At 36.6% G+C, this 22876-nt stretch overlaps 1 protein-coding gene across 1 annotated transcript in view; it reads right to left on the reverse strand.

Moving 5' to 3' along the window:
• LOC135073003 (histone-lysine N-methyltransferase 2B-like) overlaps nucleotides 1-22876 on the reverse strand; it is a 74346-nt gene that overhangs the window by 10276 nt on the left and 41194 nt on the right. The window contains exon 2 of the mRNA XM_063967000.1: nucleotides 551-670. Coding sequence (XP_063823070.1) covers nucleotides 551-670 — 120 coding nt within the window. The remainder of the gene's footprint in view (nucleotides 1-550; nucleotides 671-22876) is intronic.

Genomic DNA, 22876 nt, shown 5'->3' on the forward strand with positions numbered 1-22876 from the left:
TTATCGCTAGTTTAGATCAGAACACAGGACTTCACTCGCGTGGGGTCCTGCTTGTTCGTAAGCTCGAAGGACCAAAACTAATGTAGCGGTAGTAAACCACACATTAAGGATTCGCTAAGGGACGCTGAAGGGATTGTGGCTCCGAGGAGAGCTAATAACCAAACCCGACGAGTGTTGAACGTACACTGATTTATTGAATTCACCAATATTGTAACGCATAGTGACGAGCAATGACGTAAAGCTAACTTAGCTAATTTTAAACTAGGTCAAGTAAGAAATGTACAATTTTTATGTGCGGTTAGCCCGTACACCAAATATGAGCAGGTTTTTGATTTAACGCCAATACTCAACACAAGATGTTCTTCACTTGGTCTGTTCAAAAAACCCTTACAGTAGCCTGTCCTTGCTGTATAATAAATAGTAAACCAACGGGTCACCAGAGTCTGTCTTTGATTTCACGCCGATACTTCGTCACTTTTCTCCTGAAGAAACCTTTATCGGAACCTGTCCTTGCTTTTATGCCCATAACTAAACCAAAGAAGGTCCTCACCTGGTCTCCTGAAGCCCTCTCCTGCGCCTGGTCGTAGTCGTACTCGTCGACTTGCTGCTGCAGCCTCGGCCGCGGCCTTGCGCCCGCCGCCAGCCCGGCCGCCAGCGCTATGCACAACACCTGGAAACAAGAAAGGACGTGTTAATCATAATGGCTCTTTATCTTTAATTATTTTTGAAAGAAAGAAACATATCTTGCTATGGACATCACAAAAGACAAAATAAGTAAATAAAGAAAGCAAACAAGACAGAGGTAACACATAAAACATACAATGGAAGAGAAAGGAAACTGAACAGTGCCATCCTGTCGCACAGCGATGCGAATCGCAATAGGACCCCACTCAGCATATGCCGTGGCCCGTGGTGAGGAAGGCCACGACGCTGGTTTTCAGTGTTTTCTATATCAGGGGTAGATTCATTGCTGATTATACCTCTAGAGCATGGTTGCAAGAAGCCATTTCCTAGCCACCTTTAAAAGATCGTTGGTCAAAACAAAATGTTAATCCGATGGCTGATCCTATGCTAAAATTCGCCTTAACGTTAAAAACCATAATTCTCTCCAGGTGGTGGAAATATTTTTTAAATGAAATGCTCCTTGAGTATATCATTAAAATAGAATAAAGTGCATCTAACTTTGTCTGTTCAGAATAAAATTACCATTGAAAGCCTAATTGCAAACAAAAATTATGTTTACGAAAGCTTTTAATATATTTTATGTAGATAGGTATGGGCAGGCCTCGTACTAGGTGGACCGACGATCTGGTAAAGGTCGCGGGAAGAGCCTGGATGCGGGCAGCGCAGGACCGTTCATTGTGGAAAACCTTTGTCCAGCAGTGGACGTCATTTGGCTGAAACGAAGATAGGTATACAAAGCAAATAACACATTTACAACACTCATACAAGTTAGTGCAAAGTTATACCTCTAATAACAGGCAATAAGACCTAATTAGTTTGTCTCGCATTTTAATCGCTGGACCGACTGAAATAGAATTTGGAAACTGAATAACAAGTTTCGAAATATTCTTGCTATATTTCGAAATTCAGAATGTTTGATAACAAATGTAATAGTTTCTACTTCATTTACTGCAATATTTTACACGGATTCAATTTCCTACACTTCATAATATTTATTCTTGTTTGCTTATTAATTCACTATTTTTTTTGAGTTATTGAAGAATGTAATTCGTTTTAACGCTCTATTTCATTTCAAATTATTTTAAAAATTAGGAATTAGTTAACATTTAAGAAATGTGCGCGTGACTTTTATAATTAACGAAATAGCGTACTTTATTTTATATTTTGTTTTGATAATTAAGCCCATCAAGCAAAGTGTTGACATGTAAACATGTTTCGACAGCGATAAACGACGTAAAGTAATTAAACATGACATTACCCTTGGCTGTGATTACGGTTTTGATCGCTATCGTATTTGCTATGACAGGGCCCTTGAACTTATAGTTAATGCTATGGTACCTGCGTGTGCATGTGTTTATACCCACGTTAATACTGGACAATAAAAACTTTGACAAATTACAATTTATTTTCAACCGACTTCAAAAAAGGAGGAGGTTCTCAATTCGACCCGTATGTTTTTTTCAACCGACTTCAAAAAAGGAGGAGGTTCTCAATTCGACCCGTATGTTTTTTTTTTTTTTCTATGTTTGTTACGCGATAACTCCGCCAATTATGAACCGATTTGAACAAATCTTTTTTCGGCGTATAGGTAATACCTCAAGGGTGGTCCCATTTAAATTTAATAATAGAAAAAACAACCCCCAAGGGTGGAAAATTGGGGATGAACTTTTATATACGCAATATCTCCGCCGATTATAAATCAATTTGAACAATTATTTTTTTGTTGAATAGGTATTATCAAAAGGGTGGTTTCATGCGAATTTGAAGAAAATATTTCACCCCTAAGGGTGGAAAATTGGGGATGAACTTTTTTATACGCAATATTTTTAATTTTTAGTTTTTTTTTGTGTTCACGCATTTGAAGTCGGTTTTATTTTTTTTAAAAGGTAATTATAATATGAATGATATACGATAACCGTTTGGTGCAACACCAAGGTTTTCTTGCCACTCGCCAGTTTCTGAACTAGATGACAAAATATAGTCACAGCTTGTTAATAATATCTCTATTAAACGCTGTTACATAATACAAATAATGAACCTACAACTACATAGACTAAATATTTACCAATAAAAAAAATTACTGTTACTATTTTAGTTGCCAATTTATCTTTGTACCCTCTATCATATGTATACACTACATCAGAAGAGGACTTGAATCTAGATGATTACATAGATTTATAAACAGAATATGTATGAGTATACTCGTAGTACAACAAACAAAATTGCTGTGTAATGCACACCCACAAGCATTTGAAACCTAGACTATAAAAATTGATTATCCTTGAATAATATATACAAGCATATTTCAATGTTGAGCAAGTGTATATTTTAAACTTGGTGAAAGGTCGTTCGGTTGTCGCCTGCTCTTAATTTGACACACTTTGTCACTTAATTATGAAAATTAAATCCTCAGTAATCGTTAAGCTTCCAAAGCCAGAAGTAAATTTATTTTATACTAGCTAACCCGGCGAACTCTGTTCCGCCTTAAAGGCAATAAATAAGCCATCGCAATTTTTCCTTATTTGCTCACCGTTTAGACCTACCCTGGACTACGACAAACATTTTAAAACCAAAATCAGTTCAATCGGCCCAGCCGTTCTCGAGTTTTAATCAGACTAACGAACATCAATTCATTTTTATTTATATATATGTCACCGGAAAATAACAAGACTCGTAAGTTGATCAATTTTCTAGGTAGTTGATCAACTCTCGGAAAATAATAAACGGCATTTGTAATGTACTATTTAAGGTATGTATTTTAGTAAGTTGATTAATTTACGGCGTCTTGCCGTTAAATCATCCGACAAAGGCAAGGTGTACGTTGATTGGTTAAAAGACTCACGTGCTCTTATACCGCTCCCCGCCACCCGGCCGCCGCCATTACCGGTTTAAACGTAAACAAATCTATCTAGTCCGTACTTGTTTTTCTTTATTTACAGTAGTAAAATTAGCAATTGTTGAAAATAAAATATTAAAAATAAAATCCCATTCTGATCCAACGATACGGATTGTTCCTAGCGCTGAATTCTACCAGCGAATACATGATGCCCACGTTGAGACTGGTCATGGACGGCGGGACAAAATTATTTATGCCCTAAAAGATAAGTATTTAGTACCAATATGGGCCATAAATATTTTTCTTAAGCTGTGTAAAACATGTCTTTCGAAGAAAAGTTTTCCCAAGCGTGGCATAGTCGTAAAACCATTGATTTCTGACGACTTTAATAGGAGAGGACAAGTCGACTTTGTAGACTTTCAATCCTCGCCTGATAATTATTACAAATGGCTTTTGCAATACCAAGACGATTCATTTATTTAACTTTATAGCATAGACGAACTTTAATATCCCTATCCCTAAGTGTTTGTAACTCTATGAATAAACACTTGCTAAATGGTTATAATTAATGCTGTTGACCAATCAGAGAAAAGTGTATTAAGTGACGGATAATAGTGTACCGTCAAATAGTACACTGGGCAACGATTGGCCCATTTGTGGATGATTTTACTTGTAGCAATATAGTTAATTATTAAATTACGGCTAGGTACCGTAAGTTGACCAATTAGCTAAAATTCAATGCGTTAAATAGTACATTTCAACTGCCATTTATTATTTTCCGAGAGTTGATCAACTACCTAGAAAATTGATCAACTTACGTGTCTTGTTATTTTCCGGTGACATATATAAATATAGATAGATTTCTGTCTGTATGTGATTTGAAGAAATAATTGCATCCTATTGACAAATAAGTTAACGAGCCCGTTAGAGTTTACTAGAATTAGGTAGTTCAGCAGTCTGGGTTATTATGATATATCGAGATTGTTAATGTTTTTTGATAGTTTCTTATCTCATTTGTAACGTTCGTTAATTTTTCTAAGAAAACATGCGGTATTTTTGTATCCCATCTATCTGGAATTCTTTGCCATTTGACACTTAGAGCGACCGGTCTTATTTGTACTTAGACCTATGCCCTACGTCATCAGGATACATGAATTTTGTAATGACCAGAACCAAAAACTTATAAGCAGACAGACCCTGGGTTCAAGGATAACATCAATAGGTACATCTACATAAGCTCTTAGGAAATGTGACATTTCCATGACTTATACATTCTAGGTAACGGTTCTACCGTAAACCTCCACGATCGCTGACAACCAGCGTAGACAGATGATCCGATGATGATTCCAAAGCGTCCAATAATCCCACGGTATTGACAAGGCCGCGGGTTCACGAGCACCTCGGCCGTTCACCGGTGACGCAACGGTTATTAGATCACTATTATGCGGTTATTATGCTACTAGAGCAATGGATCATCGCTAGGGTCATCAAGGTTAAGTATCCACTAAAGAGAACTATGTTTACAAACCCCCCCGGCCACCCACTTACGTATTTAAGCAACCAAGAAAGGTGGGGACAATAGTAGAGTCATCAATTCGGTTACAGGACGTCTACTACTGAATATAAGTCTACCCCAATGATTTTCATATTGACCGCTTGGAATTGGCAATCGGTAACCTGGAGTAATATAATTCGAGAGAGAGAGAGAGACTATAACATCAGCATTACTCTCAATTTGTGGTGGTAAAAGTTACTTACAGACATAGAATCGAATTCGTTCAAGAGTTCAAAGCAGATTAGTGGAAGGCGTCATCGTTTTTTGGTGCTATCAATCACAGTTCTGAGATTGACATTTTAAAGAATTATCATAATGTGAGAGAATAAGCCATAATTATAAATATGAAGATTAATTATTCAATATTATAATATCACATAATACGATCGGAAAGATCACCCAACCAATCCCAAATCTTGCGTTGCACTCGATTATACAAACGTCGAAAATATTAACCTACTTCATCTTTACCTAAGTAACCACAAACCCACTCACGTTACTTTTGCAACGTTGGAAAGTACCGCGATAACCTTCATTATCACGGTATAGTAAGTAGATCTTAATTACAAAATGGCCGAATACCAAGGAGTTGCGCGTGAGTGACGTAACGTAGGCCACGCGGCGAGGAAAAGCGAGACGGAATTGGGCGGAAAATTTTCCGGAAGTTAACTCTATTTTTTTATGCAAAACAAGGCAGCTATTTGACCGCAATGATGTTAAATGAGATGCAGTCTAGTACATATCTGCCCTGTAAATGCCTATTCACTCTCGCCTTGAAAAGGCCCGTATTATAGTGTTCGGGAAATACAGCAGCAGGCAGCGAATTCCAGTCCCTTGCTGTTCGTATTATTTATTTATTTGTACTAAGGAAACAAACAATTTTGATATACAGAAAAATATCAGATAAAAAATAGGACTAAAAATATAAAAAATATAAAATATCTATGATGTAGAGAAGTTTTTTTCCATGAATGGATCTTAAAAACCAGAACTAGAGTTAAAACTTGAATGGTAATAGACCTCTAGTTAAAATTGGTTACAGTTCAATTTCATCATCACTACGCCCCAAAGTTAGATTCCTACAAAACAGTCGTTGAATGATCTAAATACTCATAGATATTAAATATCCACTAATTCAGATACCTACTTTGACACAGAAAACAATAATTTACTCGACTTTAAGGTTGATTTAAAACTAGCAAACTCACAGATCGTTCCTGAACGTTTTCAAAGCATTTGTCCGTTAATTAATTTCGTGATAATTTTCCATTGAACAGTAACAATTCATTTGTAAGTACGCGTGCACGCGCATCTAAGTCAACAGCGAAAGTGCCCAAACATTAAGTCATTGCGGTGACGTCACCGTGCTTTTTATTGCCATGTTGCTTGTAACAGTGAAAGTGTAATTTCGTATTGTTTCTAGTATTAACATTTATTACCCACATTGTTGTAATGTCACCGGAATGGAGGCGATAGTTCTTGATGTTGTGAAGTCATTTGAGGTGTTTTGTAATAGGCTAGTTTCCTAAAAAAAAATTTTTAGTCCGTCAATTTTAGTATAAAAAAATATTGGACACGTACCTATATTTTTAATTGTCAATCAAACAAATAATTACAAAGTTATAGTGCGTTGAAGTTCCGCGCGGCGTCACAAAGTGCTGCACTTTTACGCACTCACTGACGTCACGGGCCTTTTCTTTACAACTTTGACAAGATTTATCTCTTTACATTTTCATTAGTTTTAAAAAGTGAAAAATACGTGTCGAGTAGTTTTTGATAAGCTAATTAAAACTCTTGCTTTTTTACCCAGCAAACATCCCTATTGAACTTGCCTTTATGGGTTTTTTTAATATTGTGCGGATTGCACCACCCACGTGGGATTGCGCCCCATTGCTCTGTGTCACGTATGTGTTTTCATACGCACGCAGGCAGGGGATGGCGGGACGCGGGACAATCATGGGTCCGTAATGAGATGAAATCCACACGATATTAAAAACACTCTCAGATTGTGTAGAAACAGTTATTATTTGATAACGAGGATATGGATTTTTACCGTAGTTAAGTGAATAATACTCGTTAGTTCTTTAGTCCTTTGGAAACATCATTCGTTTCTTCAAAACTTTGTTACGTATAAATAAACGTGAAGAAGAATTACTTACATAACTAACTGATACTTTTTAATTTTATATTTGCACACATGAAACTATTTCTCGATTTTTTGTACATTTAGGCTGAGCTTGCATCACCTAACTTTGACCGTAACTATAACGGTGTTTTTTGTATAGAGTTTGACAGATTTTTGACGTTTGTCAATGTTAAAGTAAGATGGTGCAACCCAGCCTTAGACTTCTTTGGGATAATCTTCTACGCATTCCATTGGTTAACATTTATTTCTGTAAGAGCACTTTACTATTATCTGATGATTGACGCTTAGTTGAACCTTTATGACATCTATTGTCTGTATACACACAATTTAATTAATTATTAACTTTGTCTGTCTGTTTGTCAATAAGTATACGATTAATATATCTGCCCCAATTTTTGCATGTACAATCAATAGGAACCTGTCGCAACTGCAGTGACCATCGTACACCGAAAGGCAGCTAATTAGAACATTAATCTCTGTCTGTTTGCCAACGGACGCGTGCGCAGTTATCTTGCAACACACTGCATTGTTTCTTAATTTTATTGTGTTAAGAATGAGTAGTAACTATATTACAAGTTCTTTCTAGAGTTTGTTGGGAACGGTTCAAACGCACAGAAAATTCAAAGCAGGAAAATGTTGAAGTCAATTAAAAAGTCACTGTTTTAAATATAAGTCTACAGTTGGTAGAGTCTATGTTCATATTGCATTATCACTCGTATTCACAGACGGTACTTGCTTAACTGTAGTAGCAAATCGAACGCACAGTGTTAAATAAAGGTCTGTGATTGGTTAGTGTGTCACCCTGTGCGTCCACGAGCACTGTAAGACTTCATAATAATATTTGTGAATATGGGCGTATGATTACTTGTCATGTATGTTAAAGATGAAATGGGTTTTCCGGCTAAAAAAAATGGCTAAAAATGGCTGGAAATGGCGTAATTTGATTAATTGCTATCTAATTCCTTTATGTACTGATTTATTTTGTTGCTAAAGAACTCCCAATTTAATATTATATTTAGACAATTATTACATTATAGAATTATAGGCAATTATACTTTCAAACAATAACTTCCGCCTGCTTAACACTGCACTAATTAATATAATTAAACAATAAACTAGATCATTACAACCTACGCATACTTAATTGTTACACTCCCACATAGAAATTGGTTACAATTTGGAACCCTATTCAACAGAGTTACACACCACATGTTAAGTGTAGGATACTCTACCTATTCTATACACACCTATTCATATGTTCGCTATTTAATATTTAAAATGTGTTGTCTACTTTCGCTTATTGGGTAACAGATCTAAAAGGAACGTAATATTTGCACCACGTCCTGTTACGCCGGCACCGGTAACAAATATCGAGTGATAAAAAAGAAAAAACTATCACGTATTTTATCTATAAAGATATCACACAGTGAAAGTAATTGGAGTCAAATGAAATTAGTAATTAGGTCCTTTTTTTCAAGAAGATCTGGAAAGGAAGATTTTAAGGACAACATTTAATATAATCAAGTATCCAATTAAATAATCACATTCTATACATATATCTATAGGCATATTATTAACTTTAACTACCCTTCCTCTTGCTTATGATTGGTCAAATGGTCACGTCACAATTACTAACGGTTCAAAAATCACTATCATCATTTCTGCTGTCGCTTAAACTCAGACATATCAGACCTCAAACCTTTTTATTTCTTTGTCAAACCCATTTAGATGACTGATAGCTATAGGTCGTGGTCAACCATAACGGTGGGATGGAGATATCGTCCAGATAACTACAACTGGGTAACGCACATCTGATAGTAACGACGCATTGTTGGCCAAATTTCGCAGTTGCGTTTGCCCAATCGCCTGTGAATAGGGTTGGTAAATAGTAAGGGTCGCTTTATAATTTAAATTTTGGATGAACCTAATTTAGCCCAAAGTGAACTGGCTGACTCGAAATCCGAGAAACGCTCGTTCGATCCTCTATTGTGGTAAGCTCACTTGTAACACAAGCATGCATCTGAATGCTTAATCAGCTTCTGATCGCTAAAGCTATTTTCCTAAAGATTTTATCAAAATGTTGAAATATTGTAAAGTACGCTAGCTAATTGAACTTGAAGGCGAAATTATTCCCATACTTAAATTAATGTAGCATTAAGTAATTAATGATTACTGAATCGCAATTAATTTAAGTAAAATTTAAATAATTTATGCAAAGTACCTACTTACGAAATTACCGACCAATATGAAAAAATCCTCTTTAACTGGTAAATTGATGTTTCCCAATTGGTATGTTGTGTACAGTCGGCTTTAAAAGGGTAACAAGTTTTCTAAACGATTTGTCAGAGTACTTAAGATGATATTGGATGATCCACTTTTCAGATCGAGTGTAGGTACAGCCTTGAATCGAATCTTAATATCGGCTATTAAAACGATATAAACATCGCAACAACCCGTTTATGTGATCTGGTGACATTATCAATGATCTACAAGATCGATCCACTTTCGGCAATCGATAAATAACTCACTCAACTGAGAGCGTACGCAGCGGCTCCCAAACTTGATTGATTTTATTAAAAAATTAATAAAAAGTGTTATTTCATCTTCTTAGGTAGAGTTTTAGGTTTGCCAAGAAAATTATTTTGAAAGCAGGCCATAAAACCCACTTTAGTAGTAAGTAATATACAATTTTCATTTCGCCTTCTTTTAAAAATCTTCAATTATTTTATGAAAGCTCTTTATGAGCGCTTTTACTCTTAAATCTTAACTTTACTAAAGTTTCGTGACAATAATGCGGAAGGGACTTCGTTATTAATTTTAAATCACTATATCGATTAATAGACATGAATCACAACTGACACAACGTTTGAGAAACATTGCCCTACTTTGATTCAGAGCCTGAGGCATATTAGATTCATGATCTTGCGAACTATAATTGTTGGTAATTCAGTGAAATGTCGGGCATATTCGTGCAATGTGACCGATTTTAATGTCTGAATGAGTATGGCAACATTATTTTGGTTGCGTCATGGGTAAAGGTGACCAGGGGCTAGGCTAATGGTCATACTGTAGTTATTAAAAATATTGATGATAAACTTATAAGAACGATTTGATGCCGATTAGGTCAAAACATCTACGTGAAATCTTACTCTGTTTAAATGATCCAGAAGTTTTTTTTTCTTTAAATGACCTACATGCTTGACCTTATTTCGTCCAGCAGGTTGGGCCACATAAGACACACATCAAAATCTACAACCTGCTAGGTAATAGCTAGGTAACCTGTAGCTAATTTGTACTATGTACAATGTACATTTATACCCAAACGAGTTGACATGCAGTTCGTAAAAAGAGACCTCGACAAAATTAACTAATTTCGAAATTACGTTTCATAACACAATTATCATGCAACCATTACGATATTTGACTCGTATAATACATTCGAACAAAATAAGTAAAAAATGTGCCAATATCGCGACCGACATCTCTCGGTTCACCGACTCGCCCGTATACCGTGAAACCTGCATTCACTGTCTTTTTAATAACTATGTTGGTTTTGTAAAAAACTACTCGTTGAACTAGTGATTATCACACTAGCAAAAAATAGTTACTGAACTGTGTAAATAACTAGATTTTTGCTATTAAGCTTCATTTCATTACAATTCGTTGCAATATGTATAATGTAAATATGATATTACGTTATTAACGAAAATATACTCGTATCTACTATAATCTGAATGTGTTAAAATAATAACTGCGTAACTAGACAATATTATGCGTTAATTTAAATGCATTATCCAACAACTTTTAATCCACGGGCTGGAAAACGTAGCGTGGGCAGGCCTCCTACTAGGTGGACCGACGATCTGGTAAGGGTCGCGGGAAGAGCCTGGATGCGGGCAGCGCAGGACCGTTCATTGTGGAAAACCTTGGGGGAGGCCTTTGTCCAGCAGTGGACGTCATTTGGCTGAAACGATCCAACAACTTTTAATCATCAATTTTAAACCGAAACAAGTTTTTGTTAGAGACTAGAGACATTTTCTATTAATATTTGAACAACACTATTTCACACCTATTTCACTCAAAGATTATCCAAAGTAATAAACTACTACGACCAATTTTATCGATCATTAATATAATTTATATCTCTTATCATATTTTATGCTCGTAATAAAGTAGCTAGTATTTCGTATGCAAATGAAATATCAAATTACCCACAACAAGTACACATTACTCATATGCATAAAATTAACTAATGACAGCATATGTAGTAGCACATTATGTGTTTTGTAAAAACATAATATCCGCTCTAAATAATACATTCAAGGTTAAAATATCTCGTTATTAGAGTCATAACTACGTCTAGTAATGTGATGCAAAAAGTTTGATTAAGTAAATTATTTTTATTAGAGGTTGACAACATTTTAGTATTATTTAAGGTATTACTGACTAGCTTTCCTCCCGCGGCTTCACCCGCGTGGAATTTTGTCTGTCACAGAAAAACTTTGTCACGCGCGTCCCTGTTTGAAAAACCGGGATAAAAACTATTCTATGTCCTTTCCCGGGACTCAAACTATCTGTGGTGGACTGCAGTGGACTGTATGCGTTTGTGTGTGTTCGAGAGCGCTGACCGGACGATGATGACTGCCGTTGAGAGCTTGCCCTTACTATGTCAGGCGTAGTAGGTGCTACTTGCAGGAATAAAACCACTATTTCACTTGCTGAGACTTCTCGCGTTTATTATTCGCTTCCTTTTCTCAGTTCTTGCTTCTTCAGATCACTTGTTGCTTGGAGCACTTGTTCTCTGAACTGAACAAAACAATACATGCCAGCTGGAGCGGTTCATTCCGTATTTATGGGGAGCGGCTATCTCCGTCCCGCTTTCACACGCTATTGCTATCCCTGTCTTCGGGAAATCCACAGATTTTGCTAATTTTCTCCAACTGGCAGGTACTTTTACAATGGTTTCTTATTTTCTACAGATGCGTAATTAAATTATGTACATTATACAAAAAGTTTCATCTAAAAATTCCCAAAATTGGCGAAGTTATTAACAAAAATCCTAAAACGGCTCTCTTTACGGTATTGCCTCGCGCAACGGACCATCCGTGCAAGACAAGGACAAAACATATTGCTATCTCACGCTCTAGAATGTTCGAAGCGAGAGGTCCGATATTTCTGTCTCGTTTCTTCTCTATTTTTTCCTGAACATTCCAGATTTTCCAGAAAAGTGTGAAAGAGAAGCTATTTTGTGGAAGTGAGAGATCAGACAATGCAAGAAAGAGGCCTACCGAGTGAGTAAGCGAGAGAGCCTGATGGTTTTCGCTACGGTATTGCCTTTTTGGCGAAAATTTCAAGTTCATTTTCTTAATTACGAAACAGATTAATTAGTTGATTTGAACTAATTGACATGATGTTGCCAACATTAATCTCGACTATTCTTGACGTCGCTAACACTATCTATATGCCAAATTTTATCAAAATCGGTTCAGTGGTTTAGGCGTGAAAGCAAGAAAGACAGACAGACAGACAGAATTACTTTCGCATTTATAATATTAGTATAGATTATAATTATTAACCCTCCAACTAAGAATGCCTGTGTTTGAGATCTAAACACCGACTCTAGAGTCACCAGTCCGACACCAAATTCCGGTTATCGTCACCTTAATTATTCATTACTTTTAAGTTATAATTAACTTTTAAAAAAAATAAAACCGACTTCAAATGCGTGAACACAAAAAAAACTAAAAATTAAAAATATTGCGTATAAAAAAGTTCATCCCCAATTTTCCACCCTTGGGGGTGAAATATTTTCTTCAAATTCGCATGAAACCACCCTTTTGATAATACCTATTCAACAAAAAAATAATCGTTCAAATTGATTTATAATCGGCGGAGATATTGCGTATAAAAAAGTTCATCCCCAATTTTCCACCCTTGGGGGTTGTTTTTTCTATTATTAAATTTAAATGGGACCACCCTTGAGGTATTACCTATACGCCGAAAAAAGATTTGTTCAAATCGGTTCATAATTGGCGGAGTTATCGCGTAACAAACATAGAAAAAAAAAAAACATACGGGTCGAATTGAGAACCTCCTCCTTTTTTGAAGTCGGTTGAAAAGAAAGTTTAGTAGGTATTAATTTATAGAAGACTACCTTTTGCCCGCGGCTTCACCCGCGTGAAATTTAGTGTCACAGATCGGCATAAATTATAGCCTTTATGTTAATGTAGGTTATAAACAATAATACTGTAAAGTTTCACCAAAATCCGTTCAGTAGTTTTTGCGTGAAAGAGTAACAAACATCCAGACATCCACACAAACTTTCGCATTTATAACATTAGTAGGAAGTAGGATACTAGGGCACTATTTAAGTTGTGAGCCTCGACAACATAACGTGTTGTTAGACGACATCTGATACTTTTAATGAAAAGTTTGACATTTTTGACTACAACCTTATTCAAAACTTTTTATCATTTGAGCACGTTTTGTATTATTAACATTGAATTGAAAATTATCTTGACTACAAAAACATGGAATTGACTTGAGGAAATTTACGCGCGAAGATTTATTATGACTTTCGACGTGGTTAATCAATACAAAACTGAAGCGATCAGCCAAATTTCACTTTTGGTGATAAAGATCTGTCCTTTACTATTGTAAAACGCTAGTTTAAGAAGTATAAATATTGTATGTCATTGGCTCACCAGTGAACTTTGCGAAAGTCGTCCAAAATGACTAATAGTGGCGGAAAACATTGATGTTGTCAGAAAAATGGAAGACAAACCTCGTCATGTGATATATCGTAGGATTGAGATAATCCTAGGCATTAATTCCACCAGCAGTAATAAAATATTGTATGAACATATTATGGTTAATACGTTTTTTTCTCGCTGGATGTCACAAAATTTTTCAAACGCTCAATAGGACGCTTGTGTCGTTTAGTCCTTGGAAATGTTTGATAAATACGTTTAAAAAGCTTTAAAAGCCGTTTTTAAAATTGTGACAGTTGACGAATTAAGGATCTATGCATAATGATCCTGAAAATAAACAGCTATCGACTATGGAGGTGATTTAAGATGAACCAATTCCAACAAAAGTCCCATGCGCTCGGAACACTTTGAAACTTACGGTCGCCTATTTTTCCGAAATATCCGATTATATGACAGAAACGTCACTAGAGAAATGTAGAATGGTTAATTCTTAATAGTAAACAGCCACTTTTTTTCCAAAAGTCTTCAGTTTAATAAGGGAAACTGGCCAGCATAGTCGAATCGCCATTCGTGACGAAAATGTGAGCTTTTACACGTCTCGTCAAACAACTGACTATTTGAACACTCAAAATATGAAATAAACAGGTCCAACGCTACAAAATTCTTGCTTGGAATCTAAACACTTCTTTTGGTACCTATTATATTAAAATTAAATGCGTGAACAGCGATTTATGTAGCCAGAAGCAACTGTCGGTGCGGTCAAAAACCATGTTTTGGAGGTGCCTCAAGCTGAGTGGAAAAAATGCTATGAAAAGTGTTTCGGACACATTAAAAAGTACATAAATCATGAAAGACAATACCAATAAACGCAATCAATACCATTTTAATAATATACTACTTTGTTTTCATAGTTAGGCTTACAACTTAAATAGTGTCCCACGTAGTAGGATAGGATAATTTTCCATAATAACGGTACCTAAGTACATTTTGGCGCTATGAGTATTAAGTACCTATGCGGTTTCGGTAACAAGCTTTCTCTGACAAGTAATTTAGTAAACCGATATTTTATCGCAAAATTAAATAATTTTGTCACAACTTATCAAGCTAAACACGGTGACGTCTTTATGCAGTTATAAATACACTCTATTTTGCAACAAAAATGTAGAGTCTGACGTTCTGTCACTGCACCCAATTTCCAAAGTCCATTGGCGCTACACAGTACCTCGAGCATTCAGAACAACTTTTGTCTTCGAATCGTTTGCGAATTCGACAAAATTCGATACTCAACCTTCGAATTAAACGATAACGTGACAATTATTTTGATTCTCAAAATAAGCTTCGTGCAACCATTTCTCATACTAAGTTCACTTTACGACACGTTCACAAGGGCGCTGTTGCAGTTTTCTTTTGATGGCGATTCGAATACGCAAACGATTCGAAGTTGAAAGTTTTTCGTGCTAGAGGTACTGAGTAGATGTGTTTTGTCGCAACCGGCCTAACAAAAGTAAGTGCATTCGCCGCAAACGACATATAAATAACTCTAATCAAATGACAATTTGAGCTTCCGTTTTACTTTCGACATTGTCGAGACTTGAGGCAATACTATTTTTTTTGACGCTGATACTGTATTAAACTTTTTGTGAAAATTATCGAAGGCTTTCCGTGTTTCTTGTAGTCTACAAATATTGTCGAAATCAACCGGTCGATCGCGACGCGAATATTAGTCCAGTCGATCGTTACAAGGCAAAAAATACTACATGATTTTGTACTAAACTATGCTGTTTCATTTAAGATTTCAAGAAGTATGTAAGTGATAGATCGCCCAGGGTTTCGTTAGTAAACAGTTGATCTTATGTTTAATCAAGTTGGCCACCCCTGGTTTACAGTGTCACTTACAGCATATATCTAAAACTCAGTAAAACTCAGATCAGCTCAGCTCAGAGAAGATCAGCATCAAGCAAACGGAATTTCCAGTCTCAAAATCAACAGCAGTCAAAAAATTCTTCTTAAAACGTTTGGGTTGTAACAATTAAAGTGAAAGATTGTAAATAAATAAGCTGTGTTAAGGGAACAATAATCTACTACCTAATTTTAGATTATGCACTTATGTCCTATTTAGAAACCGAACCCAGTACTTTTGACACTGTTGAGATAACTCTCTTACGCACTAGACAACAGCTTATGACGTATTTTTACGTAAACCATGGAAGTACTTCCCATGAACTACTTTTAACTTCCGTAAATAAATCGTGGTAATAAAAAGCATCGATATTGCGCTATTATCTCGATACTACTCGATAGTCTCGAGTCAATCGTTCAAAATTGACTGCCAATAAATCCGTTCGATTAAATGCGTTCAGGTTTAATCATGCGAGTACAGTCGAACATAAAAATAATACTTTATTTCATAGACAAAGCATAATACAATGAAAATAGTAGAGAACATTCTGACTGCTACATTGCATTGACATGAAGAAACCTAGGTGAGATGCCACGAAATAACTAAAAGTACCTAGCTACTACCTTGACGCTTGATGCATTGTGTGTGGGGTACAGTTCGCAGGAACTATTGTGGATATCAAAAATTGCGTAACACAACTAAAAGAAAAATAATAAGACCTGATAAAGGTAGCAGGAAGGCGCTGGATGCAGGCCGCTACCAACCGTGCGATGTGGAAGTCATTGGCGGAGACCCATGTTCAGCAGTGGAGGTCCTGTGGCTGAAATTATGATGATGGATACCTAAGCTTTCAGACCTTAATCAATCTCTCTTTTCGATACTTATTTTTGGAATGAAGTATAGCCTGAATGAGCTTATTCCTGGCTGACTGTACCGAATGGCAAGTCGTGGGGTAATTTTACTAAGTTCTGTGACCGATTTGAGTGCAATACGGTAAATGCAGCCACTTCTAAATAGCTTAAGTGGGTTCTTATTTAGATTGCTTCGCTACTGTAAGGTTTTTGTACGAGTACTTATTTGTTACTCAATAAAGTTTGATTTACATTTTGACAGTTAAACCACTTTTAATGCGATAGAGATTTATCTGTTAAGGGCTCTATGGTTAAGGGGGAAAATATTACGAGTATTATTTTGTTTAAATTATTGTCAGCTAAAAAATCTTTAAATGTCAAAAACGTGGCCCGATTCAATCTGATACGGATCTTGTAAACACTTAATAAGTGATACAGCTGATACATACATACATACACATTAATGTACTTATTGAATTTAGAGGTAAACTTTATCTATATTGCAACTTCTTTCACTATCCTCTCCCACAACACAACAATACAACATTATGTCAAACTTATTCACACTCAAGGGTTGGACACAGGCCGCTACCAACCGGGCAACATGGAAACTATTGGGGGAGGCTTATGTTCAGCAGTGGACGTCCTATGGCTGAGATGATGATGATAATTCACACTCATTCACCCAAGATATGAATTTCAAAATGGTATTTAAAATCATATGCCTGCTGTACAATTCTTGCGCCATGTGGCGCAAGTCGTGATCTTAGAGTACTAATCTAGACCCCCCCGTAAGATAATGAATATGAATTTAAAGATAATTAACAAATCCAACGTTGGACGATTAGCGGACTAATTTGTTCTTTCGCATTCTCGGTAATACGTTCAAATGGCAGATTTAATGACAAGGAGCAATTTAAAACGGTACAAACTATGGTACAAACCAAACAAAGAATCATTTTAAAACCTAATCATCTGTTTGGAACTTTGGACCTATTCTTCAGATTGTTCAGTATTATTTTTATTCTACATTATAAGACTGCACCGTTTTTCGCCCACAAAATGAATTTAAAATAGCGCCATAAGTAGTATATGAGACTTCAGATTCTTTGATAACACCTTGTATTCTCATCCAAAGCTTTATTATTTAAAATCGCATTACATTTCATAATTACAATAGCCAAATTGCATAAATACAAATGTAAATAACAGTTTAACATACAATCGCAAAGATGTTATCGAACTGACTCGGCACAGAGAAATAAATCATCGAGTTATTCTTTTGCATTCCAAAAGCTATGAATAGTAAGCAGTTGAGAGATAGATTGTATCTCAGTCGCACTGTACCTTTGTGATTCTGTGGTTCTCAAAAGTTAACGCACCCCTAATTTAAGTGATGGGTTCCTGCAGAGTAAAGTTCGGTCCTCCTTTTGCGAAGACGTATTGACGATATCACAGAAGGAGGTTGCGGAGCGAGAGCGCGAGGATGATCCAAACAGGCCCTCGCTCTGGCGACGGCGGAGGGGTTAGAGGAGGCGACAGTATGACCGCCTCCAGTTTCCTCTCCTCGGTGATGGCCAGCGGGCCGGGGGCGTGGGGGCGCCCCCGCCTGCATTGCACAGGTCACCACCACCGTCGGACGGGAACAGCTGTGTGCTCCTAGCTGGTCTCGTTACCCCTCGTACTGGGGGGCCTGTAGGGCCCGCCGTGTAGGCATTCAATCACCGGGAGGGACTGTGGTAGTGAAGGCTTTGTCCGGAATCCCACATTTCCTTCCCACTTAAGGCGAATGACGGAGCACCGGGGTCTTTTTAGTGAGTATGCCTTTGTCCTTCTGACTTGGTGAGCCCCACATAACCTACCCTGTCCCCGCAGGGTAGGTATGCAATTCAATGCATGTTTTCCCCGAAAAAAAAAGAGTAAAGGTCCATCCCCACTCTTCCCATGGGAGTTCTATGAGGTGACTAAGGAAGAAATGTGTTCCCCAACTCGGCTGGCCACGTTAGGGAGTGTAGTCCAAATTCTCATTTTGTCTCTGGTAAATTAGAGAGGGTCATACTCTTGCCGTAGAGACGTTATGTAGGAATAAGTACCTAGCAGATTGAGAAGCACAGGTCGTGAATCTTGATGCACATTGTATGTTAAGAATCGATTACACAAAACGCGATCGTGGATCGATACCGTGTCGATTTCAACATCGATCCGCAAACGTGACGCACTATTGACAGTGGATGAAAAGTTAACAATATTATTGTTTAGGATCTTCATGAGTAATAAAGTAGCAGAATTAATCGAGGCCAATAAATGTTTATTATTGTTTAAAAATAGTACCTATTACAAACTACATAAGATATTGTTTTTACTTTGATATGCCACTGTAGCGGCCGCATTAGAGTAAATGTGAATAGAGTTAGATAAATATTTAACATTAACTCAGATTCACTCAGACCAAAGTCGCTGACATAGCCCGACGGATTAGCAAGCTGAAGTGGCAATGGGCAGGGCACACAGTACGCAGAACTGACGGCCGATGGGGCAGAAAGGTTCTGGAATGGAGGCCGCGTACCGGAAAACGCAGCGTGGGCCGTCCATCTACAAGGTGGACCGACGACATCGTAAAGGTAGCAGGGAAGCGCTGGACGCAGGCCACTACCAATCGATCAACATGGAAAGCATTGGGGGAGGCCTATATTCAGCAGTGGATGTCCTATGGCTGAAATGATGATGATGATGAATTCAGTTTATTGCTCCTAACTCCGGCTTTGATATATCTTCATTTTCTTTAGGGTTATAACTAACTAGCTTATTGCCTGAAAATGTTTTTTAATGAATTACTAGCTGTGCCCGCAACTTCGTACACGTGAAATCAAATCTTTTAAACTTCCCCTGAACTACAACAATTGTTAGCGAGTTTTAGCGAGACTAACAAACAGCAATTAATTTTTATATTAGGTAAGTTTGTTTATAGGTAGGTAACATTATACTCGTAAGTGCATGTTTATAGAGAGTACAGAAACTATACGAACCAGTGTCAGCTCGTTATTTAAAATCGCGTTTAACCAATATCCTTCAAAAGATAAAACGTTAAGGGCTAATCGATAATAAATCGATTAAGGCAATCTTAATCGAGTGCGTGTGAGAACAGCATGGCCACATCTCCCACAGCGCTCGGGTTACGTTGGGAAACAAAGCCGTGGCGCAACGCATGTATGCTGATTGCAACTATCGGGGTATTTAGCCAATGTAGCCAACTTGCTGGTAAAATGATACAGGGAAATTGTAAGCAAGCAGAGGTGTGAATGATCTGTTTTATATTGTATTCACATTCGATGTAGACGATCGGGGACAAGTACGTCGAAAAATCCTATTGGGTTGATAAGTAAAAGTATGTATACAGGATGGAAATGAGAAGTAATCACACTCGATTATTTCTAATATAGAGCGATTGCGAAAAACTGGTTACTGACCCTGAAAGTGCTTAACTCTACAATAAAATAAGTTACAGAATAAACTGTAGGGTAATTCAAGTGCAATCTGTCATTTCAATCTATTCTATTTGTCATTTAGCTTGTTTAATCTGTGCTCAATAAAGTGCACAATATTTAAGCAGGATATGGTTGCACGCGGATTTTTAGAGAGTTAAATCTTTTGGCCAATAGAAAACGTCATAATAGTTATTATATGAACTGGGATTGGTCAATGACTTTTGAAATTAAAATCCGATGGCCTGAAAAAATCGGTTTTCCAACAAACGTCAGTTACGCGCAAGGAGGTTTAGCTATTTATCCATCGAAGTTAATAAGGGAGAAGACATAAGACTAATTTTATTATTTGCCTGCCGCGACCCGGTTTTTACGAACAATGACGATGACGAACGATGAACCAGTAACGAGGAGCACACTTAGCAATGCTTCCAGGTTGCGCCTCGGTATCAATTAAGTAACATTTTTCGTTAAGTTTACTTTATGGCCAACTAAAGGACTTTTGCCGTCTCCATGGACAAACTCGAAGTATGATAACTACAGTCATTGTCAAAATTTTGCACTGCCATTGCCGCTGGATACCATATATCGCTACTATATTCATAGATAATAGACTTTCAGTTAATCGTCACAATTGACATTGTTTTTTAAATAACAACAAATGGTATGAATTTTTAAATGTGATATTTTTATAAAGGTAAGTCCCCAAAACAACATTTGATAGCCTATTTTCTTTCGTTGGCATCTAAGTTCCTGTTTTCTACATATATGTTACTACTACCTATTTGATAAGTAACTAAAAACTTTGTCATTTTTTCCGTGTGAACAAAAGCCCTACAATAAATCACCTATTTTTACCTAGTAGGTATACCCTTCATATTTATGCTAGACGTGTTGCAAAGACAATAATAATTATTATTGGCATAGCATGCCATAGGTACTACTCGTACCTATGTACGTGTGGAATGGCTCACATACTACCCGTTCGCGCTAAGTTTGCCGCCCTTCTGACCGACCGCACCAACAAACCACACTACCAGTAGTGTCGTGGGGAATATTTTTTCCCTTCTACACTACCAAGCCAGTAGTGTCCTGGGTAATGGGTTATTTATAAGGACCATACATCTTCATTCCCATCGACACTACTCCATAACTAAACGCGCGTCCCCTCCCCCAACCGCGATTCAAGGCAATCGGTTAGTGATTAAACGCAATTAATGTGTCTTATTTTATGCAAATACACAATTCTTATCAATATTAATAAATAAAAAACATTCTAAATATAGTTTGTTATAGTTATAGACGTTTCCCTTCGAGTGACGTCATATCGCCAGCGGCAAACTTAAAGCGAATGGATAGTAATTAAGCTGTAAATACCTATACCCTTGAGCCATGTGCGTGTGGACTGAGTTACTTAGGGCTGTTATGGATATTATGTAGTTTCGGTTATGGATACGGTTACGGATATAGGAATAATATTATACCGGTTTCGGTTACGGATATTTTTTTCGGTTCATTCATGGCCGCACACTTTACATCGAATAAATAATATAAATTTATACTAGATGGCATTATAAAGGTAAATCAGACTGTTTTGCCTTTTACATATAATGCTATACAAAAACAATTAAAACTGCCTACATCCGAAACTTTTAAATCGGTTACGGTTTCGGATAACCGAAAGTTTCGGTTACGGATATCCCTGGACAGAGTGATCTTTTCAAAAAACTCATCCAACACAACCAAATTTTGAGAGGATTTAGGATATAACTGTGAAAACTTCATAGTAAGGTATTCAATTTGTGAAACCTAAACATCGAAAGCTATAACTAATTTAATAAATCTACTGTCTGGGCAGCGCAGTTCTTTCACAATTATTCAAGTTTTATTTATTCATTCATTCATTTAATTTAAAGCAAGAAGTTATGAAGAAACAAATTTTATGGCTTAACTGCTCTAACTTGCTCAAAACTAAACAAATGTACATTATAGAGCTGCTTCAATAAAACAAGGAGGTATGAATTTTTTAATATTTTTTTTTTTTTTTTGGCAGCCTTTACTAGGCAGATTCAGTGGAGAACCTTCTGTTCTCTATTAAACAAAATCTTTTAATTAATATTATACACACTGATTGCTTCCCTTCTTGCCAGTCTGGTGAATGCATGCGCATTAAGTAAATCAAATAAATTGTTAAAATGCTCCAGAAAAGTGGCTGTTGCAACAGATCCTGCAGGCAGCTCATCTTAAACAATATTACAAGTTTTAGTTAAGTAATCAGATATTTTGACAGCATTTCTTAAAATAAAGAAAAGGGAGAAGAAACTAAGAAGATAATAATTTGATAGATAATTTATCCAAACAATATATTGGGCACTAGCGGCCGCCCGCGACTTTGTATGCGTGGATCCTGTTTTACCCCTATAGCCTATAATGTTATTCTGTGTTATAAAAAATAATACTGTATGGTTTCATTAAAATCCGTTCAGTAGTTTTTGCGTGAAAGAGTAACAAACTCAAACATCCATACGGACATCCAGACATCCAAACTTTCGCATTTATAATATTAGTAGGATGTTATTATGACGTTTATACAATAATACTATAAAGTTTCAACAAAATCCCTTCAGTAGTTTTTGCGTGAAAGAGTAACATTCATAATACTCTTTTAATTTAATTTTAATTTGTACACCGCAAAGGTAAGACATGTTGATA

Source organism: Ostrinia nubilalis, chromosome 6, assembly GCF_963855985.1.
Source record: "Ostrinia nubilalis chromosome 6, ilOstNubi1.1, whole genome shotgun sequence".
NCBI classification, from domain to species: domain Eukaryota; kingdom Metazoa; phylum Arthropoda; class Insecta; order Lepidoptera; family Crambidae; genus Ostrinia; species Ostrinia nubilalis.